The sequence below is a fragment of the Cnephaeus nilssonii genome (assembly GCF_951640355.1).
Source record: "Cnephaeus nilssonii genome assembly, chromosome: X".
Lineage (NCBI taxonomy): Eukaryota > Metazoa > Chordata > Mammalia > Chiroptera > Vespertilionidae > Cnephaeus > Cnephaeus nilssonii.
Window position 1 is genome coordinate 37,354,840 of NC_137071.1, and position 24,723 is coordinate 37,379,562.

Sequence of the window (24,723 nt, forward strand, 5' to 3'; positions counted from 1 at the left end):
GCCTGGTCCCCCACAACTGCCCTCCCCTGCAGGCCTGGGTCTTCCCCCAACTGTCCTCCCCTGCAGGCCTGGGTCTCCCCCCAACTGTCCTCCCCTTCAGGCCTGGTCCCCCCAACTGCCCTCCCCTGCAGGACTGGTCCCCCCCAACTGCCCTACTCTGCTGGCCTGGTCACCCTTAACTGCCCTCCCCTGCAGGCCTGGTCCCCCCCAACTGCCCTACCCTGCTGGCTGGTCCCCCCCAAATGCCCTCCCCTGGTGGCCTGGGTCCCCCCCAATTGTCCTCTCCTACAGGCCTGGTCCCCCCCAACTGCCCTCCCCTGCAGGCCTGGTCCCCCCCAACTTCCCTACCCTGCTGGCCTGGTCACCCCTAACTGCCCTCCCCTGCAGGCCTGGTCTCCCCCAACTGCCCGCCTCTGCTGGCCCAGTCACCCCTAACTGCCCTACCTGCTGGCCTGATCACCCCCAACTGCCCTCCCCTGCAGGCCTGGTCCCCCCCAACTGCCCTACCCTGCTGGCCTGGTCCCCCCCAAATGCCCTCCCCTGGTGGCCTGGGTCCCCCCCAACTGCCCTCCCTTGCTGGCCTGGTCTCCCCCAACTGTCCTCCCCTGCAGGCCTGGTCCCCCCCAACTTCCCTACCCTGCTGGCCTGGTCACCCCTAACTGCCCTCCCCTGCAGGCCTTGTCTCCCCCAACTGCCCGCCTCTGCTGGCCCAGTCACCCCTAACTGCTCTCCCTGCTGGCCTGGTCCCCCCAACTGCCCTCCCCTGCAGGCCTGGTCCCCCCCAACTGCCCTACCCTGCTGGCCTGGTCCCCCCCAAATGCCCTCTCCTGCTGGCCATCTTGTGGTAGCCATCTTGTGTCCACATGGGGCCAGGATCTTTGACCACATGGGGGCAGCTATATTGTGTGTTGCAGTAATGATCAAGCTGCATATTACTCTTTTATTAGATAGGATAGAGGCCTGGTACAGGGGTGGGGGCCAGCTGGTTTGCCCTGAAGGGTGTCCCAGATCAGGTGGGGGTTCCCTTGGGACGTGGGGTGGCCTGAGCGAGGGGCCTGTGGTGGTTTGCAGGCCGGCCACATCCCCTGGCAACCCAAGCATTGGCCCTGGTATCTGGAATTTATTTTCCTTCTACAATTGAAACTTTGTAGCCTGGAGTGGAGCCAAGCCTGGGGCTCCCTCCGAGGCCAAAGCCATTTGTGTTGGGGTTATAATTGAAACTTTGTTGCCTTAAGCGGGTGGGCCCGGCCAGGGTGTGCGGAAAGCTTTGCTTCCCCTGTTGCCGGCGGCAACCCTGGCCTGCTCTCTCAAGCTCCATTCTGCGGCCATTTGTTTGAATTTGTTTACCTTCTATAATTGAAACTTTGTAGCTTGAGTGGAGGCTTAGGCCTGGCAAGGGCAGGTGGAAAGCTTGGCTTCCTCTGTTACCTAGGAAACCTTGCTCTCTGTGGCTGTAGCCATCTTGGTTTGGGTTTATTTGCATACTCGCTCTGATTGGATGGTGGGCGTGGCTTGCGGGTGTGTCGGAGGTATGGTCAATTTGCATATTTGTCTATTATTAGATAGGATATCATGCACTTAAAATTTTTTAAGAACATCGAGTTCATAGTAGTTCTTATTACCATTAAAAAAAAAAAAAAAAGCAGTGCTGAGGTCTCCCCCATCTGAGAGATAAGAAATTCTGCCTCACAACTTTAGTCCATGTACTTGGAGTTCAATCCTTCTCATGAACTTCCTGTCTATAGATGACAGCTTTGGCCTATGCCCATGAGTTCAAGCCTGCCCATGATCTGTCATTCCTGACAGCCTGCCCCTACAATTTTGGAGTTGCTCAACCAGGATTCACAATCATATAAGGTAATTCCTTATAAAAATATCTTAATAATCTATTGGTTATGCTTCTCTGATTGAACCCTGATATAAAGAGTTAGAGTAAGGTTTTATATTCTTCACCTGGGGAGTTATTTATGATTAAGTTTTATAAAAGCAAGTTACAGAGTGATATGTATAATTTTTGTAAATAAAAATTTAAAAGTCTGATGTGTATAGATGTTTATATGAGCATTGGATAAGTATGGAAAGATGTACACCAAATTAATACTGATTATCTCACATAGCATAGGAGTGACAGAGAAGAAAAACATTATAGACTTTCTTTATTACATATCTATAAGTGTTTAAATGGTTATTATGGCCCTGGCCGGCTTGGCTCAGTGGATAGAGCATCAGTCTACGAACTGAGGGGTCCCGGGTTCGATTCTGGTCAAGGGCACATTCCTGGGTTGCAGGCTTGATCCCCAGTAGGGGGCGTGCAGGAGGCAGCTGATCAATGATTCTCTCTCATCATTGATGTTTCTATCTCTCTCTCCTTCTCCCTTCCTCTCTGAAATCAATAAAGAAATATATTTAAAAAAATAAATGGTTATCATGTCCATGTATATATTTTATAATTAAAAAATAAAAATAGTAAACATAAAATTATGGTAAATCCATATGACAGCAATAAGAATAATGATTAAATATTAAATGATTTAAGGAAATAATAATGATATAATTTTAAGTGAAAAATAATGATGTACAATTATATCTACCATCAGGGAGAGGTGGGGAGTAGGGAGAGAGAGAAAAAAAACTATTCAGCCATGCTAGTTTTTTAAATGGAAAAATATATTAAAATGTTTATAAAAGTTAGCTCCATATGTTCATGTCTGATTTTTAGTTTCTTCTTTTTTTAATTAATTAATTAATTAGTTAATTAATTAATTATTATTTGGTCTACAAATGAAAGTCTACAATGAAAGTAATTTAGTTATAATCAGAAAAAAACACTTTTTAAAAGACAAACATAGGCCTACCAGGATTGAACTTCTGTAAGCTTTTCTATTAGAGGCAGATTCTCAAAGTTATAGGTCATTAGGACATTGTGTGTGAGACATCATGTTTGAACCAGAGAGAATGGAGGGGATATTCAAGTTGATCTAGGGGCTTCAGAAAGCACACTAAGAAAATTCCTTTAATAGCCCTAACAACCTATGCAATGTCAAAGGCTGCTACTGCCTGCCGTTGGGAGAAAGCCAGTAGCATTTCTGTACCATTCCACATCATGCCCCAAATCAATGCCCGTATGCTAAAAGCAATTTGACACCAACGTGACTCAAAGTGAATTATCAGTATGCATTTTAACCAAGACTTGAGAAGACTAGGATAAGACTAAGCAGTGTTTTTTCTAATTATATTTGCTTGCTTTTGGACCATTTCAATCCCCTACACTGAAGGATAGGAGAATCCAATTGTACCAGAACTCAGTGGGTAAGCACTTTTTTTCTAGAGGCAGTTTCTACAAACTTGAGTATACAATTTTTTAAAATATATTTTATTGATTTTTTACAGAGAGGAAGGGAGAGGGATAGAGAGCTAGAAACATCGATGAGAGAGAAACATCGACCAGCTGCCTCCTGCACACCCCCTACCAGGGATGTGCCCGCAACCAATGTACATGCCCTTGACCGGAATCGAACCCGGGACCTTTCAATCTGCAGGCCGACGCTCTATCCACTGAGCCAAACCGGTTTCGGCTTTTTTTTTTTTTTAAATATATTTTATTGATATTTTACAGAGAGGAAGGGAGAGGGATAGAAAGCTAGAAACATCGATGAGAGAGAAACATCGACCAGCTGCCTCCTGCACATCCCCCACTGGGGACATGCCCGCAACTAATGTACATGCCCTTAACCGGAATCGAACCTGGGACCTTTCAGTCCGCAGACCGACGCTCTATCCACTGAGCCAAACCGTTTTCGGCGAGTATACAAGTGTTTTAAAGTACAATTCTACTCCCATTTGTAGTGGTGCAAACACAGAAACTATTTTTTAAGGGACTTACAAAGCCTGAATTTTTATATTTTTATATTAGAAATGCATGACTATGGGCAAGAGACCTGACAGTACTTTGTAAACAAAACTACTTCCAATAAAGCCTAAATCCCATTTGGGAAGCAGAATAAAAAAATATCTCTCCCAGCTATTGTGGAAAAGGGGAAGAATCTCTCATACAAAAGAGTATGGTTTAGTGTGAATGGAAATCACGCAAGTAGTTATGATTTTAGACCCTATTTATTCATTTATTTAAAAATATTTTCATACAGAGGATATGATATATACATTTACATTAATTTTAATCTATATTCTATGAGCATTTAGTTAATATTTAAAGTTCCCTAATCAGGAATGTACACTGAAGAGGTGATGTTTAGCAATATTAAACACTCAGAAATCTTTCCTATAGAGGCCACTACTACCAGCCATTCAGTCACCTTAATACATGAGGACTAATTGGCCTAACACATGTTAAAAATGAACTTTCAGCCCTAGCTGGTGTGTCTTAGTTGGTTGAGTGTCATCCCATGCACCAAAAGGTCGCTAGTTCCATTTCTGGTCAGGGTCTATGCCCTGGTTGCAGGCTTGATCCTCAGTAGGGTGTGTGCAGAAAGCAGCCAATCAATGTTTATCTCTTACATTGAAGTTTATCTCTCTCCCTCTCCCTTCCTCCCTGTCTAAAAATCAATAAAAACATATCTTTTTAAAAATGAACTTTCATTGGGAAAGTAAATGTTATACAAGATGTGCAGTGGCCACAAATGTCTTACAGGCACCTTAGCCCTCACAAAAACTGGGTATAAGAATCTAGTAAGTCCTGTAGCCTATGCCTTTCAGAAGGAAGCCTAAAGCTTAAAATTGAAAAGATGTTATGACTTGACCTTCATGAAAGGATTCTGTCATTAGACTCTGACTAGAAAGTTAGCTGAATCCTGTCACTATATTACCAAATCTGCCTTGACTAACCTTTCACAGAAGATTCCATCATGTATCTAAGAATAGAATTGATACTGCATTGAAATTACAGAATAGGCTGTATAACTGCTCTCATGTTGGTTTGCTGATAAATGTCTGTATGTTTGAAAGAATTGAGTCAGAGGTTTGCTTTCCATGTAATAGTTTTATCTAGTAATGAGACTGTAGAGGAAGTTGACCTATAACTCACTTAACCCTAATTAATGGAAACTACTGGTATCTACCAAAAAGCACCTAATAATAGGGAACCAACAAAGTGGATTAAGTCAGTTTGCAATATAAATCTTCCTTCTGCCTCTAGAGAAATGAAAACTATTTCAAATCCTCTATGTTCTTCATAACCATATTCTTTGTTCTCTTCTGAAGTCACTTACCAATTTTTTCATCTTCCTGTACCATTTTCCTCTCTTCTCTGAAAGCCCTGAGCCAGCGTATCTTCTCCTCCAGCTTCTTGGCAAAGAATAGGTGCACTTCTTCAGTCTCCTTGTTGTGAAGTTTAAAGGCATTCTTCATGCTGACATTAAAGTCATCATCTCTGCCATCTTCAATGTCTACTACCTCATATTTATCCATGTCAATGCGCCCTTTGTAGTATAGGATGTCTCTCCGAATCAGGTCCTAGGTGGGAAGGAAGAGAAGACTATGTTAAAGGTATGTAGAGAGTGGGTACCAGGAGATTTGGCGCATAGGCACATCAGGATGCTAATACTGCCAATGGGAGGTGTTTTGGTCTAAATTTGGGCACATTATCTTAGTGTTGTCGGGATTTTTGGAGAAGGCCTAGTATGGCAGGAGAAATGAGGATAAAATTAATAAAGAACTTCACATACTGACATGGATGAATCTTACAAATCTTATTGTATGAGAAAAACAGAAGTACACATATACAAATAGTATATTGCTTATCTGTTATTATCATAGTTGTTTTGCTCTTGAGTGCACAGAATTACATTAATCCTAACTCAGTCTATGAGACACTCATCATTAGTCCATGAATAGTGATCTTATTTCTATATTTATTTACTTAATTACTTTTTTAATGTTTTCATTGATTGTTAGAGAGAGAGGAAGGGAGGGGAGAGAGAGAGAGAGAGAGAGAGAGAGAGAGAGAGAGAGAGAGAAACCTTGACGTGAGAGGGAAACATACATCGGCTGTCTCCTGCACACCCCCTACTGGGGATTGAGTTTACAACCTGCGCATGTGCCCTGACTTGGAATTGAACCAGCATAGTACAATGCCCAACCAAGTGAGCCACACTGGCCAAGGCTACTTAATTACTTTTAATAATGTATTACGTTTTGGTGAACCCATCACACAATCCAAAATCTATGATGACAAAGCAAACTCCATCTCAAATGCCATGCTCATCATTCCCTTAATTTCTATATAGTTTATTTCATCTATATCTATTTCACTTATATAAGGTTTAAAAACATACAAAAGCTGCCACATGTTTAAGGATACATACATATGTACAAAAACTATAAAAATACAACAACAATACATGAGAAATTCAGTACAATGATGAGAATGGGGAGAGGCAAGGAAGGAAGAGAAGGGAAGAAGCAGAAAAGGAGAGGAGGAAGACTATTTGTAAAAATATTTCTTAAACTGAATAGTAAGTACATGGGTGTGCATCATAATTTTCATATATTTTTGAATGTCAAATATTTCATAAGTTAAAGAACAGAGAGACAGATTAAATAACCTGTGGGCCTATAGAATATAGTCTGATGAGGGTCTCTGAGTAGTCTTTCACTGCTTTCTCTCAGCACTGTCCTAAGCTTACCCTGAGAGCATACCTATTGCTGGGACATGTGGTGTGGCTGAGTCTGGTGAAAGAAGACTCCAGTGAGCCCTGTCCAGACAGATGTCCTGTATAGTAGCAGGGGTCCTTTCTGGACAATTCTCCCTCCTATTGTCCCATACTTGGACTTTTAGACAATTTGACAGAGTCAGAAATGCTCATTAACTTTTATTAATATGATATGGTTTGATTAAACTATTTCCATTCTACTGAATCGCCTTACACGACTCATTTCTCAGCTGCAGGCTATCTGCCAAGGATTTGCCTTTGGCCATGGCCACGGCCAAATTCCCAATCCTAACTCTTCACACTGCATGATAAACTGGACTTTTTGGTAGGGCTGTAGAAGGCTGTCCTTAAGGATTTCCAACATAGCTCTGTCAATCTTGAAGCTTCAGGCTGGAAAATACAGATCTTGTTGAATTGCTTTGCAAAAAAACAATCATCACATTGTACTTTTCCCTCCCATAATAATCATTCACATACATAGGCTGTGAGTACATTTGGGTTCTGATCTGTTGGGTGCCCCTGGCATCAAGTTCACAGGAGAAGAAGAGGTCATCTACAAAGAGTGGGAAAATGTTGCTCCAAGCCTCTTTCATAGCCTGGGTTCCTTTTACCATCAGGCTCAGTCTGGCCAAAAGAATGGAGTGGCTCCCATGCACTGACTTCCACATCCTCAGGAACACTTTGTGGAAATATACATTAAAAGTGGGCTCTGTCAGGCTAATCTAATTACAAAAGCAGGACAAGCTTAGAATGGATCAGTATAATCTAGTTTGATCTGTAAAGGCTTGAAACCTGCCTTACAATACATAATACAACTACACATAGACCCAGTAATCCAAGGCTGGACCACACAGGTGGGTAACCACTATGCTAGAATAAGGCCGTCTCAAACTCCCTTTATTCCTAACTTCAGCCTACAGCTTCCTTTTTCTCTGAGTTGGTGTGTCATAATCATTGTCAATCTTCAAAACCTTTACTAGTTTCCAAAAATGTCAAACTCAAAGGCTAACACAGACCAAATAAACAAGTTTTAAGTTTATGTGGGCCGCAAAAAGAAACAAAAGCTTTTATTTTCATAGAAACGTAAGTTTATTTCAATAGAGACATGCTGAATACAAAGGGCTGAAATAAATGAGTAATCATTAACAAAATAATAGAACATTTTAATAAAAATTAATATTTTTTCTTGAACATTAACTTATCAGACACTGAATAACTGCATAAAATAATAAATGTAAGGCAAACAAACCTATTTTTCTTGTTTTCCGAAAGCGAAATATTTCCTGTTGCGCACACCAAACAAGTCAGTCCAGAACTAATGACATGGCAATCGGCTGCTAAAATATTAGCTGCTAGTATTAGTGGAGAGAAATGGTGTGCCAGTGCGTAAGGCGCATAAGGGAAATGAATGCAACACGATTATAGTAATCAGTCTTTAGCAAATGTTGTAGTTCATTATTAATAATTATGTATAACATGATATTGTAAAAATTAAGTTATGAAATTTTTATTAAAACGTTTCTTACATACTGTTTGTTATATTAGCTGGGCCACAAAAATATTCATTGTGGACCATGAGTTTGACATGCTTGATGTACATGATCTTGAAGCTAAATTAAAAGCATCAACTGAATCTCCTATTGTTTGTTGTTGTTGTTTTTTTAATTTAAGGATAACAAGCAATGATAGAGAATTCTGTCTCTGTGACAGGGGAACAGGGCTAGAGAGATATGTCATTAAAATTAGGCCTAGCTGGCATGGCTCAGAGGTTGAGCATTGACCTATGAAACCAGGAGTTCATGGTTCAATTCCCAGTCAGGGCACATGCCTGGGTTGTGGGCTGGATCCCGCAGGAGGCACCAGTCAATGATTCTCATCATTGATGTTTCTATCTCTCTTCCTCTCTGAAATTAATAAAAATATATTTTAAAAAATCACTTTCAAAAAAATAAAATTCCCCCTTTGAGTGCTCTTTCTGACGCCTCAGAGGGTTAAATATGAATTTTCAAGCACCAGATTAGTCATAAGGTCAAGTGTAAGGATGTGATAGGAATGACCCACTGATCAGAAAATCCAATTACAAAGGATAGTTAATGACATAAAGCAGCATGAAACAGTGGAGTGAGTTAGAGTCCAAAACCATGAATTTAACCTACTGTGTGTTCTTGGGCAAGCCATATAACCTCTCTGAGCCTCAATTTCCTCATCTAAGAAACAAGGGGAGTCATCCTTACCTTGTAAAAGGGTTGTAAAGCTCAAATCTAAACACACAGTTACCAGGACATGATGAAACCCACCCCTCTATTCTTTAAATATTGTTTTTAAAATTTTATCTTTATTGCTGAAAGTATTACAAATGTCCCTTTTGTTTTTTTTTCCCATTGACCACTTCCATCCCACACCTTCTCCTCCCAGGCCTTCAACACACTGTTGTTTGTTTGCATGGGCTATGCATATCCTATATAATAAAGATGTAATGTGCAAATTGACCATCACTTCAACACACAAGATGGCCGCCCCCATGTGGTCAAAGATGGCCGCCCCCATGTGGACACAAGATGGCCACCACAAGATGGCCAGCAGGGGAGGGCAGTTTTGGGTGATCAGGCCAGCAGGAGAGGGCAGTTGGGGGGGATCAGGCCTGCAGGAGAGGGCAGTTAGGGGTGACCAGGCCTGCAGGGGAGGGCAGTTATGAGTGACCAAGCCTGCAGGGGAGGGCAGTTGGGGGTAACCAGGCCTGCATGGGAGGGCAGTTAGGGGTGACCAGGATGGCAGGGGAGGGCAGTTAGGGGAGGGCAGTTAGGGGTGACCAGGATGGCAAGGGAGGGAAGTTAGGGGTGACCGGGCCAGCAGAGGAGGGCAGTTAGGGGCAATCGGGCTGGCAGGGGAGCAGTTAGGCGTCAATCAGGCTGGCAGGGGAGTGGTTAGGGGGTGATTAGGCTGGCAGGTAGAAGCAGTTAGGGGTAATCAGGCAGGCAGGCAGGTGAGCCAGCAGTCCTGGATTGTGAGAGGGATGTCCTACCGGGATCAGGCCTAAACTGGCAGTCAGACATCCCTTGAAGGGTCCCAGATTTGAGAGGGTGCAAGCTGGGTTGAGGGACACCCCCCCTCCGTGCACGAACTGGGCCTCTAGTGTGCATATAAGATTTCAGGTTAATCACTCCCCAATTCCCACCCCTGCCTTCCCTCAGAAATTCCTGTCTGTTCCATACTTCTATGTCTCTGTATCTATTTTGTTCATCAGATTCCACAAATGAGTGAGATCATGTGATACTTATCTTTCTCTAACTGGTTTATTTTGCCTATCCTAATATTCTACCTGTCCTTCCATGTTGTCTCAAAGGGTAAGAGGTCCTTTTATTACAGATGCAAAGTATTTCATGGAGTAAACATACCATAGCTTTTTTATTCACTCATCTACTGATGGACACTTGGGCTGCTTCCAAATCTAAGCTTCTGTAAGTTACACTGCTGTGAATATAGGAATGCATATATTATTTCTGATTGGTGTTTCTGCTTTCTTAGGATATATTCCTAGAAGTGGGATCAATGGGTCAAATGGGAGTCCTAGTTTTAATTTTTTGAGGGAGCTCCATACTGTTTTCCACAGTGGCTGTACCAGTCTGCATTCCCATCAGCAGTATACTAGGGGTCCCTTTTCTTTATATCCTCAACAACATTTGCCATTGGTTGATTTGTTGATGATAGCCATTCTGACTGGTGTGAGGTGATAACTCATTGTTGTTTTAATTTTATCTCTCATATGATTAGTGACTTTGAGATTTTTTTCATATGTCTCAGACTTCTGTATGCCTGTTTTGGAGAAATATCTATTTAGGCCCTTTGCCCATTTCTTAATTATATTGTATGTCTTTCTTTTGTTAAGTTGTATGAGTTCCTTGTATATTTTGGAAATTAATCCTTATCAGATGTATCATTGCCAAATAAGATCTCCCATGTAACAGGGTCTCTTTCCCTTTTTTTGATGGCTTTTGCTATGCAGAAGCTTTTTATTTTAATGTAGTCCCATTTGTTTATTTTCTCCTCAGTTTCCTTTGCCCTAAGAGATGTATTGGTAAACATATTGCTATGAGAGATGTTTGAGATTTTGCTGCCTATGGTTTCTTCTAGGATTTTTATGGTTTCCCAACTTACATTTAAGTCTTTAATCCATTTTGAGTTTAATTTTGCTTATGGTGTAAGTTGGTGGTCTAGTTTCATTTTTTTTTTTGCATTTATGTGTCCAGTTTTCTCAACACCATTATTGAAGAGAATATCTTTACATCACTGTATGCCCTTGCCTCTTTTGTCAAATATTGATTGAACATCATGGCTTGGGTTGATTCTGGGTTCTCTATTCTGCTCCATTTATCTATATGCCAGTTCCTGGGCCAGTACCAGCCTGTTTTGAGTACAGTAGCCTTGTAGTATAACTTGATATCTGGTATCATGATTTCTCCAACTTTCTTCATCTATTTCAAGATAGCGAAAGCTATTTAGAGACCTTTTTTGGTTCCATATAATGTTGGGGGACTGTTTGTTCTAGATCGTTGAAATATGCGATTGCTATTTTAACAGGGATTGCACTGAATCTATGCATTGCTTAGTTTCATAAACATGGTATATTCTTCCACTTGCTTATATCTTCCTCTATCTTTTTTTCAAGGTCGTGTAGTTTTCGGAGGGCAGGTCATTTTATTTATTTATTTATTTATAAAATATTTTGTATTGCTTTCAGTGAGGAAGGGAGATGGTGAGAGAGATAGAAACATAAATGATGAGAGAGAATCATTAATTGGCTGCTTTCTTCTCACCCCACACTGGGGATCGAGCCTGAAACCTGGGCATGTGCCCTGACCAGAAATCTAACCATGACTTCCTGGTTCATAGGTCGATGCTCAACTACTGAGCCATGCTGGACAGGTAGGAGGGTAGGTCTTTTAATTCCTTGGTTACATTTATTCTTAAGTATCTTAATTTTTTTGTTGCAATGGTAAATGGGATTTTTTAAATTTTTTCTTTCTGATAGTTCATTATTGGTGTATAAAAATGCCAGGGAAATCTGTGTGTTACTTTTGTATCCTGCTACATTGTCAAATTCATTTATTAAATCGTTTTTTTTTATATAACTAGTTTTTTTAGGGTTTTCTATGTACAATATCATGTCACCTGTGAATAATGACTGTTTTACTTCCTCCTTTCCAGTTTGGATGCCTTTATTATTTCTCCTTGTCTAATCTCTATGGCTAGGCTAGGTCTTCCAGTACTATCTACACTAATAAAAGAGAAATATGCAAATTGACTGTCACTTCGCAATGCCCACCAGCCAGTCAGGCGTGAGTATGCAAATTAACCTCATTGCCTCCATGGAGACTGACAGCAGGGAGGAGGCAGCTCCCAGCATGGCCTGTTTGGCCTTCGCCACGGCAACCCGGGAGCAGGCAAGTGCGGCCACAGGCAGCACCCAGCATGGCCTCAGTGACTCGGGAGCAGTGAAGTGCAGCCCACAGGCAGCACCCAGCATGGCCTGTTTGGCAATCCCCCTGGTGTGGATCAGGCAGGCCCTGCAGAGCGCAGAGAACCACGGTGAGCGGGCCTAAGCTGTCAGTAGGACATCCCCTGAGGGCTCCCAGATTGGAGAGGGTGCAGGTTACGCTGAGGGACACCCCCCTCCATGCACGAATTTCATGCACTGGTCCTCTAGTGTTGAATAAGAATGGTGAAAGCAGACATGCCTGTCTTTTTCCTGTTCTTAGGGGAAATGTTTTTAGTTTTTAGCCAATGAATATAATGTTGGCTGTAGGTTTGTCATGTACAGCCTTTATTGTGTTGAGGTATGATCCCTTTATTCCCACTTTAATGAGAGTTTTTATTAAACAAAAGGTGTTGTACTTTGTTGAATGCTTTTTCTGAATCAATGTATATGATCATGCGCTTTTTCTCTTCCAATCTGTTATTGTAATGTAACACATATATTAATTTGCGAATATTGTACCAGCCTTGCATACTCAGAATAAATCCCACTTGGTCATAGTGTATGATCTTTTTAATGTATTGCTGGATCCTATTTGCTAATTTTTTTTATTGAGGTATTGTATGTGTACATATCTTACAATTGCCCCCCCACCCCACACCCATACATGCCCTCACCCCTCAGAGTTTTGCGTCCATTGTTTATGATTATATGCATGCATACAAGTCCTTCGTTTGATTTCTTATCTCCCCCAACTCTCCCCAACTTTCCTCCTGTAATTTGAAAGTCTATTTGTTGCTTTACTGTCTCTGTATCTAACTTTTTGTTCAAGTTTATAATGTTCTTTATTATCCATAAATGAGTGAGATCATGTGGTATTTTTCTTTCATTGACTGGCTTATTTCACTTAGCATAATGTTCTTCAATTACATCCAGGTTGCTGCAAATGATGAGAATTCCTTCTTTTTTATGGCAGCATAGTATTCCATTGTGTAGATGTACCACAGTTTTCTGATCCAGTCATCTACTGATGGGCACCTAGGCTGTTTCCAAATCTTAGCTATTGTAAATTGTGCTGCTATGAACATAGTGGTGCATATATCCTTTCTGATTGGTGTTTCTAGTTTCTTTGGATATATTCCCAGGAGTGGGATTACTGGGTCAAATGGGAGTTCCATTTTCAGTTTTTTGAGGAAACTCCACACTGTTCTCCACAGTGGCTGCACCAGTCTGCATTCCCACCAGCAGTGCACGAGGGTTCCTTTTTCTCCGCATTATCGCCAAAACTTGTCATTTGTTGATTTGTTGATGATAGCCATTCTGACAGGTGTGAGATGGTACCTCAATGTTGTTTTGATTTGCATCTCTCAGATAATTAGTGACTTTGAGCATGTTTTCATGTGTCTCTTGGCCTTCCTTCTGTCTTCTTTTGAAAATATTCTGTTTAGGTCCGTTCCCCGTTTTTTTATTGGATCATTTATCTTCCTTTTATTAAGTTGCATAAGCTGCCTGTAGATGTTGGAGATTAAACCTTTATCACTGATATCATTTGCAAATATGTTCTCCCATGCAGTGGGCTTTCTTGTTGTTTTGTTGATGGTTTCTTTTGCTGTAAAAAAAGCTTTTTATTTTGATGTAGTCCCATTTGTTAATTTTCTCTTTAGCTTCCATTGCCCTAGGGGCAGTGTCAGTGAAGAAGTTCTTTTGGCATATGTCTGAGATATTGTTGCCTGTGGATTCCTCTAGTATTTTTATGGTTTCCCGTCTTATGTTTAAGTCCTGTATCCATTTTCAGTTTATTTTTGTGTATGGTGTAAGTTGGTGATCTAGTTTCATTTTTTTGCATGTATCTGTCCAATTTTCCCAACACCATTTATTGAAGAGACTGTCTTGACTCCATTGTATGTTCATGCCTCCTTTGTCAAATATTAATTGAGCATAGTGGTTTGGGTCGATATCTGGATTCTCTATTCTGTTCCATTGATCTATATGTCTGTTCTTATGCCAGTACCAGGCTGTTTTGAGAACAGTGGCTTTGTAATACAGCTTGAAATCTGGTATTGAGATCCCTCCTACTTTATTCTTCTTTCTCAGGATTGCTGTGGCTATTCGGGGTCTTTTTTTATTCCAGATGAATTTTTGGAGAGTTCTTTCTAGGTCTGTGAAATATGCTGTTGGTATTTTGATGGGGAGTGCATTGAATCTGTAGATTGCTTTGGGTAGTATGGACATTTGAATGATGTTGATTCTACCAATCCATGAACATGGTATGTTCTTCCATCTGTTTACGTCTTCCTCTATCTCTTTTTCAGTGTCCTGTAGTTTTCTGCGTATAGGTCTTTTACCTCCTTAGTTAAGTTTATTCCTAGGTATCTTAATTTTTTTGGTGCGATGGTAAATGGGATTGCCTTTTTAGTATCTCTGTCTGTAAGTTCACTATTGGTGTATAGAAATGCCATAGATTTCTTGGCGTTAATTTTGTATCCCGTTACATTGCCGAATTCATTTATTAAGTCTATTAGTTTTTTGATGGAATCTTTTGGGTTTTTTATGTACAATATCATGTCATCTGCAAATAAGGACAGCTTCACTTCTTCTTTTCCAATTTGGATACCTCTTATTTCTTCTTCTTGCCTAATTGCGAGAGCTAATACTTCCAGTACTATGTCAAACAGGAGTGGTGAGAGTGGGCATCCCTGTCTTGTTCCTGTTCTTAGGGGAAATGGTTTTAGTTTTTGCCCATTGAGTATGATGTTTGCTGTGGGTTTATCATGTATAGCTTTTATTATGTTGAGGTATGATCCTTCTATTCCCACCTTGTTGAGAGTTTTTATCAAGAAAGGGTGTTGGATTTTGTCAAATGCTTTTTCTGCATCTATTGATATGACTATGTGATTTTTATCTCTCAATTTGTTTATGTGATGTATCACGTTTATTGATTTGCGGATATTGTACCATCCTTGCATTCCTGGGATAAATCCTACTTGGTCATGATGTATGATCTTTCCGATGTATAGCTGGAGCCGATTTGCTAGGATTTTGTTGAGGATTTTGGCATCTATGTTCATGAGGGATATTGGTCTGTAATTCTCTTTCATTGTGTTGTCTTTATCTGGTTTTGGTATTAGGGTGATGCTGGCTTCATAGAAGGAGCCTGGAAGTTTTCCTTCCTCTTGAATTTTTTGGAATAGTCTGAGGAGGATAGGTTTTAGTTCTTCCTTGAAAGTTAGGTAAAACTGTCCTGTGAAGCCGTCTGGCCCCAGGCTTTTGTTTGCCAGAAGCTTTTTGATGACTGCTTCAATTTATTCCATAGTTACTGTCCTGTTGAGCTGTTTAGATTCTTCCTGATTGAGTTTTGGAAGGTTATATTTTTCTAGGAATATGTCCATTTCCTCCAGGTTGTCCAGTTTGTTAGAATAGAGTTGTTCGTAGTATTTTGTAACAATTCTTTGTATTTTGTCAGGGTCTGTTGTTATTTCACCTCTTTCATTTCTGATTTTGTTTATTTGGGTCCTCTCTCTTTGCTTCTTGGTGAGCCTGGCTAGAGGTTCATCAATCTTGTTTATCCTTTCAAAGAACCAGCTCTTGGTTTTGTTTATCTTTTGTATTGTTTCTTTGGTCTCTATGTCGTTTATCTCCATTCTGATCTTTATTATTTCTTTCCTTCTGCTTACACTGGGCTTTTCTTGTTGCTCTCTCTCTAACTCTTTGAGTTGTTGGGTTAGGTAATTTATTACCATTGTTTCTTGTTTTTTGCAGTAGGCTTGTAGAGCTATGAACTTCCCTCTCAGGACTGCTTTTGCTGTGTCCCATAGATTTTGGATTGTTGTGTTTTCATTGTCATTTGTTGCCATGATGTTTTTTATTTCTTCCTTGATGTCTTTGGTAACCCAGTCATTGCTTAATAGCATGCCGTTTAGTCTCCATGTGTTTGATTTCTTTGGGTTGTTTTTATTGTAGTTGATTTCCAGTTTTATGCCACTGTGATCTGAGAAGATACTTGATATGATTTCTATCTTCTTGAATTTGGAGATACTTTGCCTATGTCCTAACATATGGTCTATCTTTGAAAATGACCCATGTGCACTTGAGAAGAATGTATATTCTGTGTCTTTGGGGTGAAATGTTCTGAAGATGTCCATTAATTCCATCTGGTCTAGTGAGTCATTTAGGATTGATGTTTCTTTGCTGATTTTTTGTTTAGAGGATTTGTCCAATGGTGATAGTAGGGTATTGAAGTCTCCTACTATGATTGTATTGCTGTCAATCTCTCCTTTGATATCTTCCAGGAGTTTTTTAATGTATCTTGGTGCTCCTGTATTGGGTGCATATATGTTTACCAGAGTTATTTCTTCTTGTTGGATTTCTCCCTTTAGTATTATGAAGTGGCCTTCATTATCTCTTGTTATGTCCTTCACTTTGAGATCTAATTTGTCAGATATAAGTATTGCTACCCCAGCTTTTTTTTCATTTCCATTCGCCTGGAAAACCTTTTTCCATCCCTTTACTCTCAGTCTGTATGCGTCCTTTTTTTTGAGGTGGGTTTCCTGTAGACAGCAGATATATGGGTTTTGTTTTCCTATCCAATCTGTTACCCTGTGTCTTTTGATTGGGGCATTCAATCCATTTACATTTAAAGTTATTATTGATAGGTACTTATTTGTCGCCATTTTTATTCTATGCCCCTGTGTTCCTTCTTTGCTTCCTATTTCTTTCTATCTTTTTTTTTCTTTTTTTTTTTTTTTTACAGCAGACCCTTTACCTATTTGCTAATTTTTTTTTAGGATTTTAGCATCTATGTTCATCAGGGGTATTGGCCTGTAATACTTTCTTTGTAGTGTCTTTATCTGGTTTTGGAATTAGTATAATGCTGGCTTCATAAAAAAGCTTGGAAGTGTCTGTTCCTCTTTGATTTTTTGGAATAGTTTGAAGAGGATAGGTGTTAGCTCTTCCTTGAATATTTGATAAAACTCCCCATGTGAAGCCATCCAGACCACAGTTTTTGTTTCCCGGGAGGTTTTTGATAACTGATTCATTGCATCAGTACTTACCAGCCTATTCAGACTTTCTGAATCTTCCTGATTGTTTTAGAAGATTGCATTTTTCTAGGAACATACTCATTTCATCCAGGTTGTTCATTTTGTTGAAATATAGTCATACATAGTATTTTTTTATGATCCTTTGTATTTCTGTCGAATCATTTGTAACTTCACCTTTTTTGTTTCTGATTTTGTTTATTTGGGTCCTCTTTCTTTGTTTCTTGAGGAGTCTGGCTAAAGGGTCATCAGTCTTCTTTATCTTTACAAAGAACCAACTCTTGGTTTTATTGATCTTTTGTATTATTTTTTAGTATTTCTGTCATTTATTTACATTCTGATCTATATTATTTCCTTCCTTCTACTTACTCTTGGCTTTCCTTGTTGTTCTTTTTCTAATTCTTTAAGTTGTTGGACTAGATAACTTATTAAAAGTTTTTTTTTTCTTTCTTTCTTTTCTCTCCTTTTCTTTCTTTTTTTTTTCTTCCTTTTTTAAGGTGGGCTTGTAGTGCTATGAACTTCCCTCTCATGACTGCTTTCATTATGTCATATAGATTTTGGGTTGTTGTGTGATAATTTTCATTTGTTCCCAGGATGGTTTTTATTTCGTCCTTGAGCTCTTTGGTAACCCTTACATTGTTTAATAGCATGCTATTTATCCTCCATGTGTTTGAATGTTTTTGATTGCTATTATTGTAGTTGATTTCTAATTCCATGCCATTGTGACCCAAGAGGATGCTTGATATTATTTCAACATTTTTAATTTTGTAGAAACTTAGTTTGTGTCCTAACATGTGGTCTATTTTTGAAAATGTCCCATGCACAATTGAGATGAATGTATAGTCTGTAGTTTCAGGGAGAAATGTTCTGAAAATATCAATTAATTCCATCTGATCTAGTGTGTCATTTAGGATCACTGTTTCCTTCTTGATTTTTTGTCTAGAAGTTCTATCCAGTGATGTCAGTGAGGTGTTAAATTCCCATACTATGACTGTATTGCTGTCCAAATCTCCCTTAAAATTCCCTAGAAGGTTTTTTCATATATTTGGATGCTCTTGTATCAGGTGCTTATATTTTTACCAGAGTTGTATCCTCTTGCTGTTTCGATCCCTTTAGTATTATAAAGTGGCTTTCATTAACTATTGTTATGGCCTTCACTTTGAAATCTATTTTGTCAGATATGAGTATTGCTACCCCAGCTTTTCTCTCATTTTCATTTCTTGGATTTTTTTTCCATCCCTTAACTTTTATCCTGTGTGTATCCTTTGTTCTGAGGTGGGTATCTTGTAGACAGCATATGTATGGATATTGTTTTCTTATTCATTCAGCTAATTTATGTATTTTGATTGGAGCATTTAAGCCATTTACATTTTAGGTTATTATTGATTGGTACTTATTTATTGCCATTTTTATTTTTTATGCCTGTGTTCTTCTCTTTCTCTCTATTTCTTCTTCTTACTACAGTCCCTTTAGTATTTTTTGAAGTTCTTCTTTGGTGGTAATAAACTCCTTTAGCCTCTTATTTGTCTGTGGTGCTGTTTATTTTACCTTCAATTTTTGAATGATAGCTTTGCTAGATAGAGTAGTTTTCAGTTTAGTCCCTTGTATACTTCATGCCATTCCCTTCTAGCCTGAAGTGTTTCTATTGAGAATTCAGCAGATAGTTTGACTGGAGCTCCATTGTAGGTAACTTTCTGTCTCTTTCAGCCTTTAAGAATCTTTGTCTTTAATGTTTGTTATTTTAATTATTATGTGCCCAGGTGTGGGTCTTTTAGGGTTCATCTTTATTGGGACTTTTTATGTTCCCTGAGCTTGAGTGACTTTTTCCTTCATCAGGTTAGTGAAATTTTCTGCCATCATTTCTTCAAACAGGTTCTGTATTTCTTTATCAGATTCTACTCCTTCTGGTACCCCTATAATGTGAAAGTTGTTACATTTCATGTTGTCTCAAAGCTCCCTTAGACTCTCCTCCTGCTTTTTAATTTTTTTCTTCATTTGCTGCTCTGAATGGATGTTTTTTCTATCTGGTCTTCTAATTCGCTGATTTGTTCCTCAGCTTCTTCTAATCTACTGTTGAACTCTTCCAGGGTGTTATTTATTTTAGCTATGTCACTCCTCATTGCCAATTGATTCTTATTTAGTATTTCAAGTTCTCTGTTCATGTTGGTATAGCTCTTATTAAGTCCCTTATAATTATCTTTAAGTTGCTTATAGTTATCACTGAATTGTTTGAGCCAACTTATTACTATTACTTTGAATTATTTATCTGACAAATTATTTGTCTCCATTTCATTTAGTTCCCTTTCTGGGGATTCCTCTTTTTATTTCATTTTGGGGATGTTTCTTTGTCTCTTCATTTTTCTGTCCCTTTGTATTTGTTTATATGTATTAGATCAAACTGCTATGCCTTCCATTTTTTCTGGGGTGGTCTTATGTAGTAGGTGTTTTGTGGGACTCAGTGGTGCTATTTCTTAGATCTCCTGAGTAGGGTGCTTTAGGAAAGCCCCTTGCCTGGGTGATTTGGGTTCTTCTGTTGTAGATGGGTCCTGAATATTATTGTCCTGTACATGGATGGAGTCTCCTCTCAGACTGTCTGACTATGTGACTCACCCTTATCCATGTTGTGTGAGCTACTGTGGAGGTGCTGACTGAACAGAACAAAGTACAACACAAGAAAACATATAGTAAAAGAAACCAAACAAAAACATACACAAGATCCCTACAGCCCCAACAAAACAACCATCAGAGAATTAAGAAACAGAAACGAGAGCAAGAATGATAGAAAAAAAAAGAAAAAAACTATGAGGAGAAAACAAAACAAACCAACAAACATAAAAGCACAAACAAAAAAACAACAAAAAGGAGAAGGGAATATGTGGATGCAGAGCTGAAATAAAGAATATAAGAATAAAGAATTATGGGAATAGGGGAAGAAAAATGGTTTATAATAAAGGAGGAAAAAAGAAAAGAGATGAAAAAAAGAAAACAAATTTAGTAGTGAAAAAAAGAGTAAAAATTTTGAGAATAAAAAGAGAAGAGAAAATTTATATACATATATATATATATATATATATATATATATATATATATGCTTTAAACAATAGAGACTAGAATAATAACAAATCAATAAAATAGATCAAGATAAATTTAAAAAGGGGGAAAAAGAAAGTAAAGAGAAAAAAATTTAAAAAAATAAAAGAAAAAAAGGGAGGAAAAAATATAAAACAAAAGTGAAGTGGTATTCATTTCAGCAGAGTTTAATGCCCCATGGAAGATTCCTTTGGATCTTATTCTTCTGAAGACTGTGGCTGACTGTTCTGCTTGCCAATTCTGGGCTTCCTGTGAGGTATTTAGGTGCTATCCACTGTCAGGAAGTGTCCTCCTTTGGCTTTCAGAAACCTGCTTGGAGCTCCAAGCAATCCACCATTTGTGTCTGTCTCCATGGGACTTGGCTGCAAGCAGGAGGGGCCAATCTGCCCTCTTAATGTAGGTTTGTTTGCAGCATGGGGCCCAGGACTGGGTCATCAAACTTCCCCTGGTTTTCCAGGCTCTGCCTCTGATCACCTTTGACTGCTAGGCAGCTGTTAAACTTAATCTATCAAAAGTCTGTTTCTGCCCTAACCAGTTTGGCTCAGTGGATAGAGCATGGGCCTGCAGACTGACAGGTCCCAGGTTTGATTCTGGTCAAGGGCATGTACCTTGGTTGCAGGCACATCCCCAGTAGGGTTGTGCAGGAGGCAGTTGATCGATGTTTCTCTCTCACTGATGTTTCTAACTTTCTATCCCTCTCCCTTTCTCTCTGTAAAAAAATCAATAAAATATATTTTTAAAAAGTCTGTTTCTGAAAGGGCTTTAGGCAGTGGAGGTGCTGATTAGCTTTCAGGGAATGTGGCTGGTTGAGTTTCCCTGCCCCGGGGCTACTCTTCCATGAGTGACCCAAAATATGACTCTGCCCTCAGCTGGACAGAGATCCTTGTATGGAGAAAAGTGGGTCGGAAGGAAACCTGGAGTTTTATCAGTTCTCTCATGCAGCAAAAGTAGGAGTCTGTTTCTCAGGACAGTGGGGCAGATGGCTCCTCCCCCAATTTGGTTACTGAAGTCCCCTGAGACTATTTAGGTTTGGTCTCTGCTTTTGTTTCCTCCAAAAAGGTCAAAATGCAGGGTGTTTCAGGCATGGCTCCTGATGGTGGGGTAGGCTGTATTACCTAGGGTGGGTTTTTCTTTCCTTTTTCTGCCCTGAGGCTACTGGGAGTGGCCAGCTCCTCTCAGGAAAAATGGCCATTTGGATTTGGGGACCTACAACCAAATGAAGGACTACTGGCTGCTGCTTTTCCACATCTCCCCACAATGCTTCCCACCCCAGCCTCTCCTTAGGCACCTCCAGTCCGAGCCACTGCACCAAAGCCTTGGTAACTTCAAATGAATACTACTGTGCTCTGGTTTAAACACACACACACACACACACACACACACACACACACACACACACACCCCCAAACAAAAAACCTGAAACTTCAGCTTTCTCTCCAACTGTCTCTGGTCTACTGGCTCCAGACTCCACTGTGGCCAGCAGCCCTGTGGCCTTTCACAACTGGATGTTACATAGGCCATGGATCTAAGCTTTGGTGCTCCAGACTGTGGAGCTTAGTCTGAGTTTTGGGGCTCTATCTTCTGAGGAGACAGACCCTCCCATAGCCAGGAGCTCCCTCATCACTCTTGTACTACTAGCCTGCCAACCCTGGAAACTGGGTAAGCTCTTCTCCTGACCTTGACCTTCCTACCAATCTCCAGGTGTTTTCTGTCTTTCTTAGATACTGGAGGGGAGGTCCCTCAGCCCGGCCTGCCCCCTCTCACAGGCTGGGAGCCCTCAGGGGTGGGAGGTGACCTGGTGATCAGGGGAAGGTGACACCCCCATCACACCTCTGCTACTGCCACTGCCAGCAGCACCAGCCTCAGCCGGCCCTGGTTACCTAAGCCTCGGGTGGCCCTGGGAAGCTGGGCAGCCACCATCTAAGGCTTGCCTGCACCTCGGGCCTGCCCTGGGTGGCTAAGCAGCTGCCATCTGAGGCTTGCCTGCACCTTGAGCCAGCCCTGGGCGGCTGGGAAGCCGCCATCTGAGGCTTGCCTGCACCTCAGGCCGGCCCTGGGCGACTGGGCAGTGACATCTGAGGCTTGCTTGTGCCTTGGGCTGGCCCTGGGCAGCTGGGGGGCTGAGAGGACTGGGGGACTCCGGAGGCAGGTGTGAAGTGGCCGGACCCACCTGGAGGTGGGCCTGGCCATGCCACGTGCCTGCACCCCAGCGGGGCTGAGGGAACTGGGCGCCGCCACTTTGTGGCTGTGGGCGCCGCCATCTTTAGGGCATGACAGTCAATTAGCATATTCCCCCCTTATTGGCTGTGGGTGTTGCTTTTTTGTGAGGGTGTGACAGTCAATTAGCATATCCCCTCTTTATTAGATAGGATAACTCTCCTCCTCAGCTGGACCTCAGTTGGTAATTCCAAGTGAATGTTCTCCAATTTAGTTGTATCTCCAGTGTGGCCCTGAGAGGAGGTGCATGAAGGCCTGCCTATCCAGCCTCCATTTTTCTCCTATTTTTAATATTGATTTTGTTAAAAGTATTTTTATGAAAGGTGAATTATTAACTAATATGTAAAGCATGGATATGTTGTATATATGTGTAAGAGTTCCAGGAACTAGCTTTGGGGAAAGAGGCTAACTCAAGCAACTGGACATTCTGGCTCTGGGAGACTTGCTATCTCTCAGCCATAAAAACTTGATCTCCACTTGACCTGTTTTGAGATAATCATCAGAATGGACTGTGCTGACTTACATGTAGAGAACTTTCAAACACTACCCTCCTGATTTCTTTGTTTGCTTTCTCGTTCCCTCCCAATAAAAACCACTGCCTGCACTGAGAGGTTAAAATGGGCTTTGGGATGCGAGTCCCCCGTTGTCTCAGGCAGCTGGCACTTGAATAAACCACTTTCTTTCTCATTAGCACCTGTCTCATGAATTTGGCTTTTGTTGCGGTAGGCAGTGGAACCTGCATTCAGTTACAAGGAAGCCAATGTTCTCATAGATATGATGCTGAGCTTTCTTGCTCCCAGACCAATGTTTTGTCTCATTTTAGAACTCCTTTTGATAAACATAAAACTCTCCATGCCCTCCTTTAGTTCATTTAAACTTCCAAAGTAAGTTACATATTGTGACTGAAAATAAATCAAAGCACAGTTAACTCTAAACATTTAAAAATTTACATAGCTATCTCACTATCCCTGGAAATTTTGCATACCCCTTTCAGGGTGGGGTGGGAGTGGGGTGGTGGTGGTGGATGGCTAATATTATTTGCCACTCACTCATCAAAATCACAGATCTATATGTTGGGCTCACACTAATACCTCCTTTCTGCCCCAGTGATGCTTCCTATTTCAATACATCCAACCTTTAAAGTAAAATTCACACTTTCTTCCTCCCTAAAGAAGCCTTCTCTGACTGTACCCTCTAGTTCCTCACTGTGGTTTCCCTTTTGTGAATGCTAGCACAGACTATACACCCTTACACAATTGACACTCAGCTACTACATTGTTGAGCTACATTTGTTCTATTCCACAGCTTTTAGTTTTGTCTGCTCATTTAACCTGTGCCAAGCACAGCACCTTCCTTGTCTTGCCTCACTCAGCAGTTGTCCTAGGAAAGACAGTTGACAAAGCCTTAGAGGTTTTTCTGCTCAGTTTCTGCTCATAACAAAGAGACAAACCTCTCTGAACTCTGGCTGCCTATGGTCCTATTGGAAACAGGCTGCTTACATGCCATTTGTTAATGGTTGACTGAGTGTTTTCATTGGGACATGGTGTATTAAGTGCTCAGAGATGCTGTCTGGGTTGCCACAAGTTCCCTGCCTAAATGGGGTTGTTTCCAATAGTATATCACCTTTCCTCCTTTTCCCTTTCAGTAATATGAGATGGAGGATATTAAGGAAGTTTTACTTGTCCAGGAGAGCCCCAGATGTCTGCAGACAAGCATCCTGGCCCTAACCATGGTTCTAGCAAGGAATCTACCCCCCAACCCTTACATTGCATAATTGAAACAGATGGGAGCTATTTGAATTTGGACTCACTGAGTTTTCATTAGGTTTAGTAAAATACTGTAGGACATTTTGTACAAATGATAGATAATGTAATCTGGGGAATGCAACTGTTCAGAATTGTAGTCTGATTGTCAATAAGGTCCTCTTTGCCTCTTTAGACGGGGCCCTGGTTATTACCCCCCTAGTCTGAATCACCCCAGTGTTTTCTCCAGATCCTTGGGAAGGCACAGGGACTGAGACTGGATTTATTCTTCTCATTATTTCATTTCAGCATCAAGAGTAAATACTTATTAATAACAAAGTAATAATAACAATGCAACAGTGAACACTTAGCATAATTTATGTGCCAATTCAATTCTAAATGCTTTGCCTTTTTCTCCAGCTTTATTGAGGTATATATTTAAGATATGCAATGTGATGCTTTGATATACATATACACTGTGAAGTAATTATCACAAT

At 40.5% G+C, this 24,723-nt stretch overlaps 1 protein-coding gene across 5 annotated transcripts in view; it reads right to left on the reverse strand.

Annotated features, from left to right (window-relative positions):
• ARHGEF9 (Cdc42 guanine nucleotide exchange factor 9) overlaps positions 1–24,723 on the reverse strand; it is a 387,554-nt gene that overhangs the window by 44,589 nt on the left and 318,242 nt on the right. For all 5 annotated transcript variants that reach the window (XM_079764371.1, XM_079764370.1, XM_079764374.1 and 2 more), the window contains one exon: positions 5,226–5,469. In XM_079764371.1, coding sequence (XP_079620497.1) covers positions 5,226–5,469 — 244 coding nt within the window. The remainder of the gene's footprint in view (positions 1–5,225; positions 5,470–24,723) is intronic.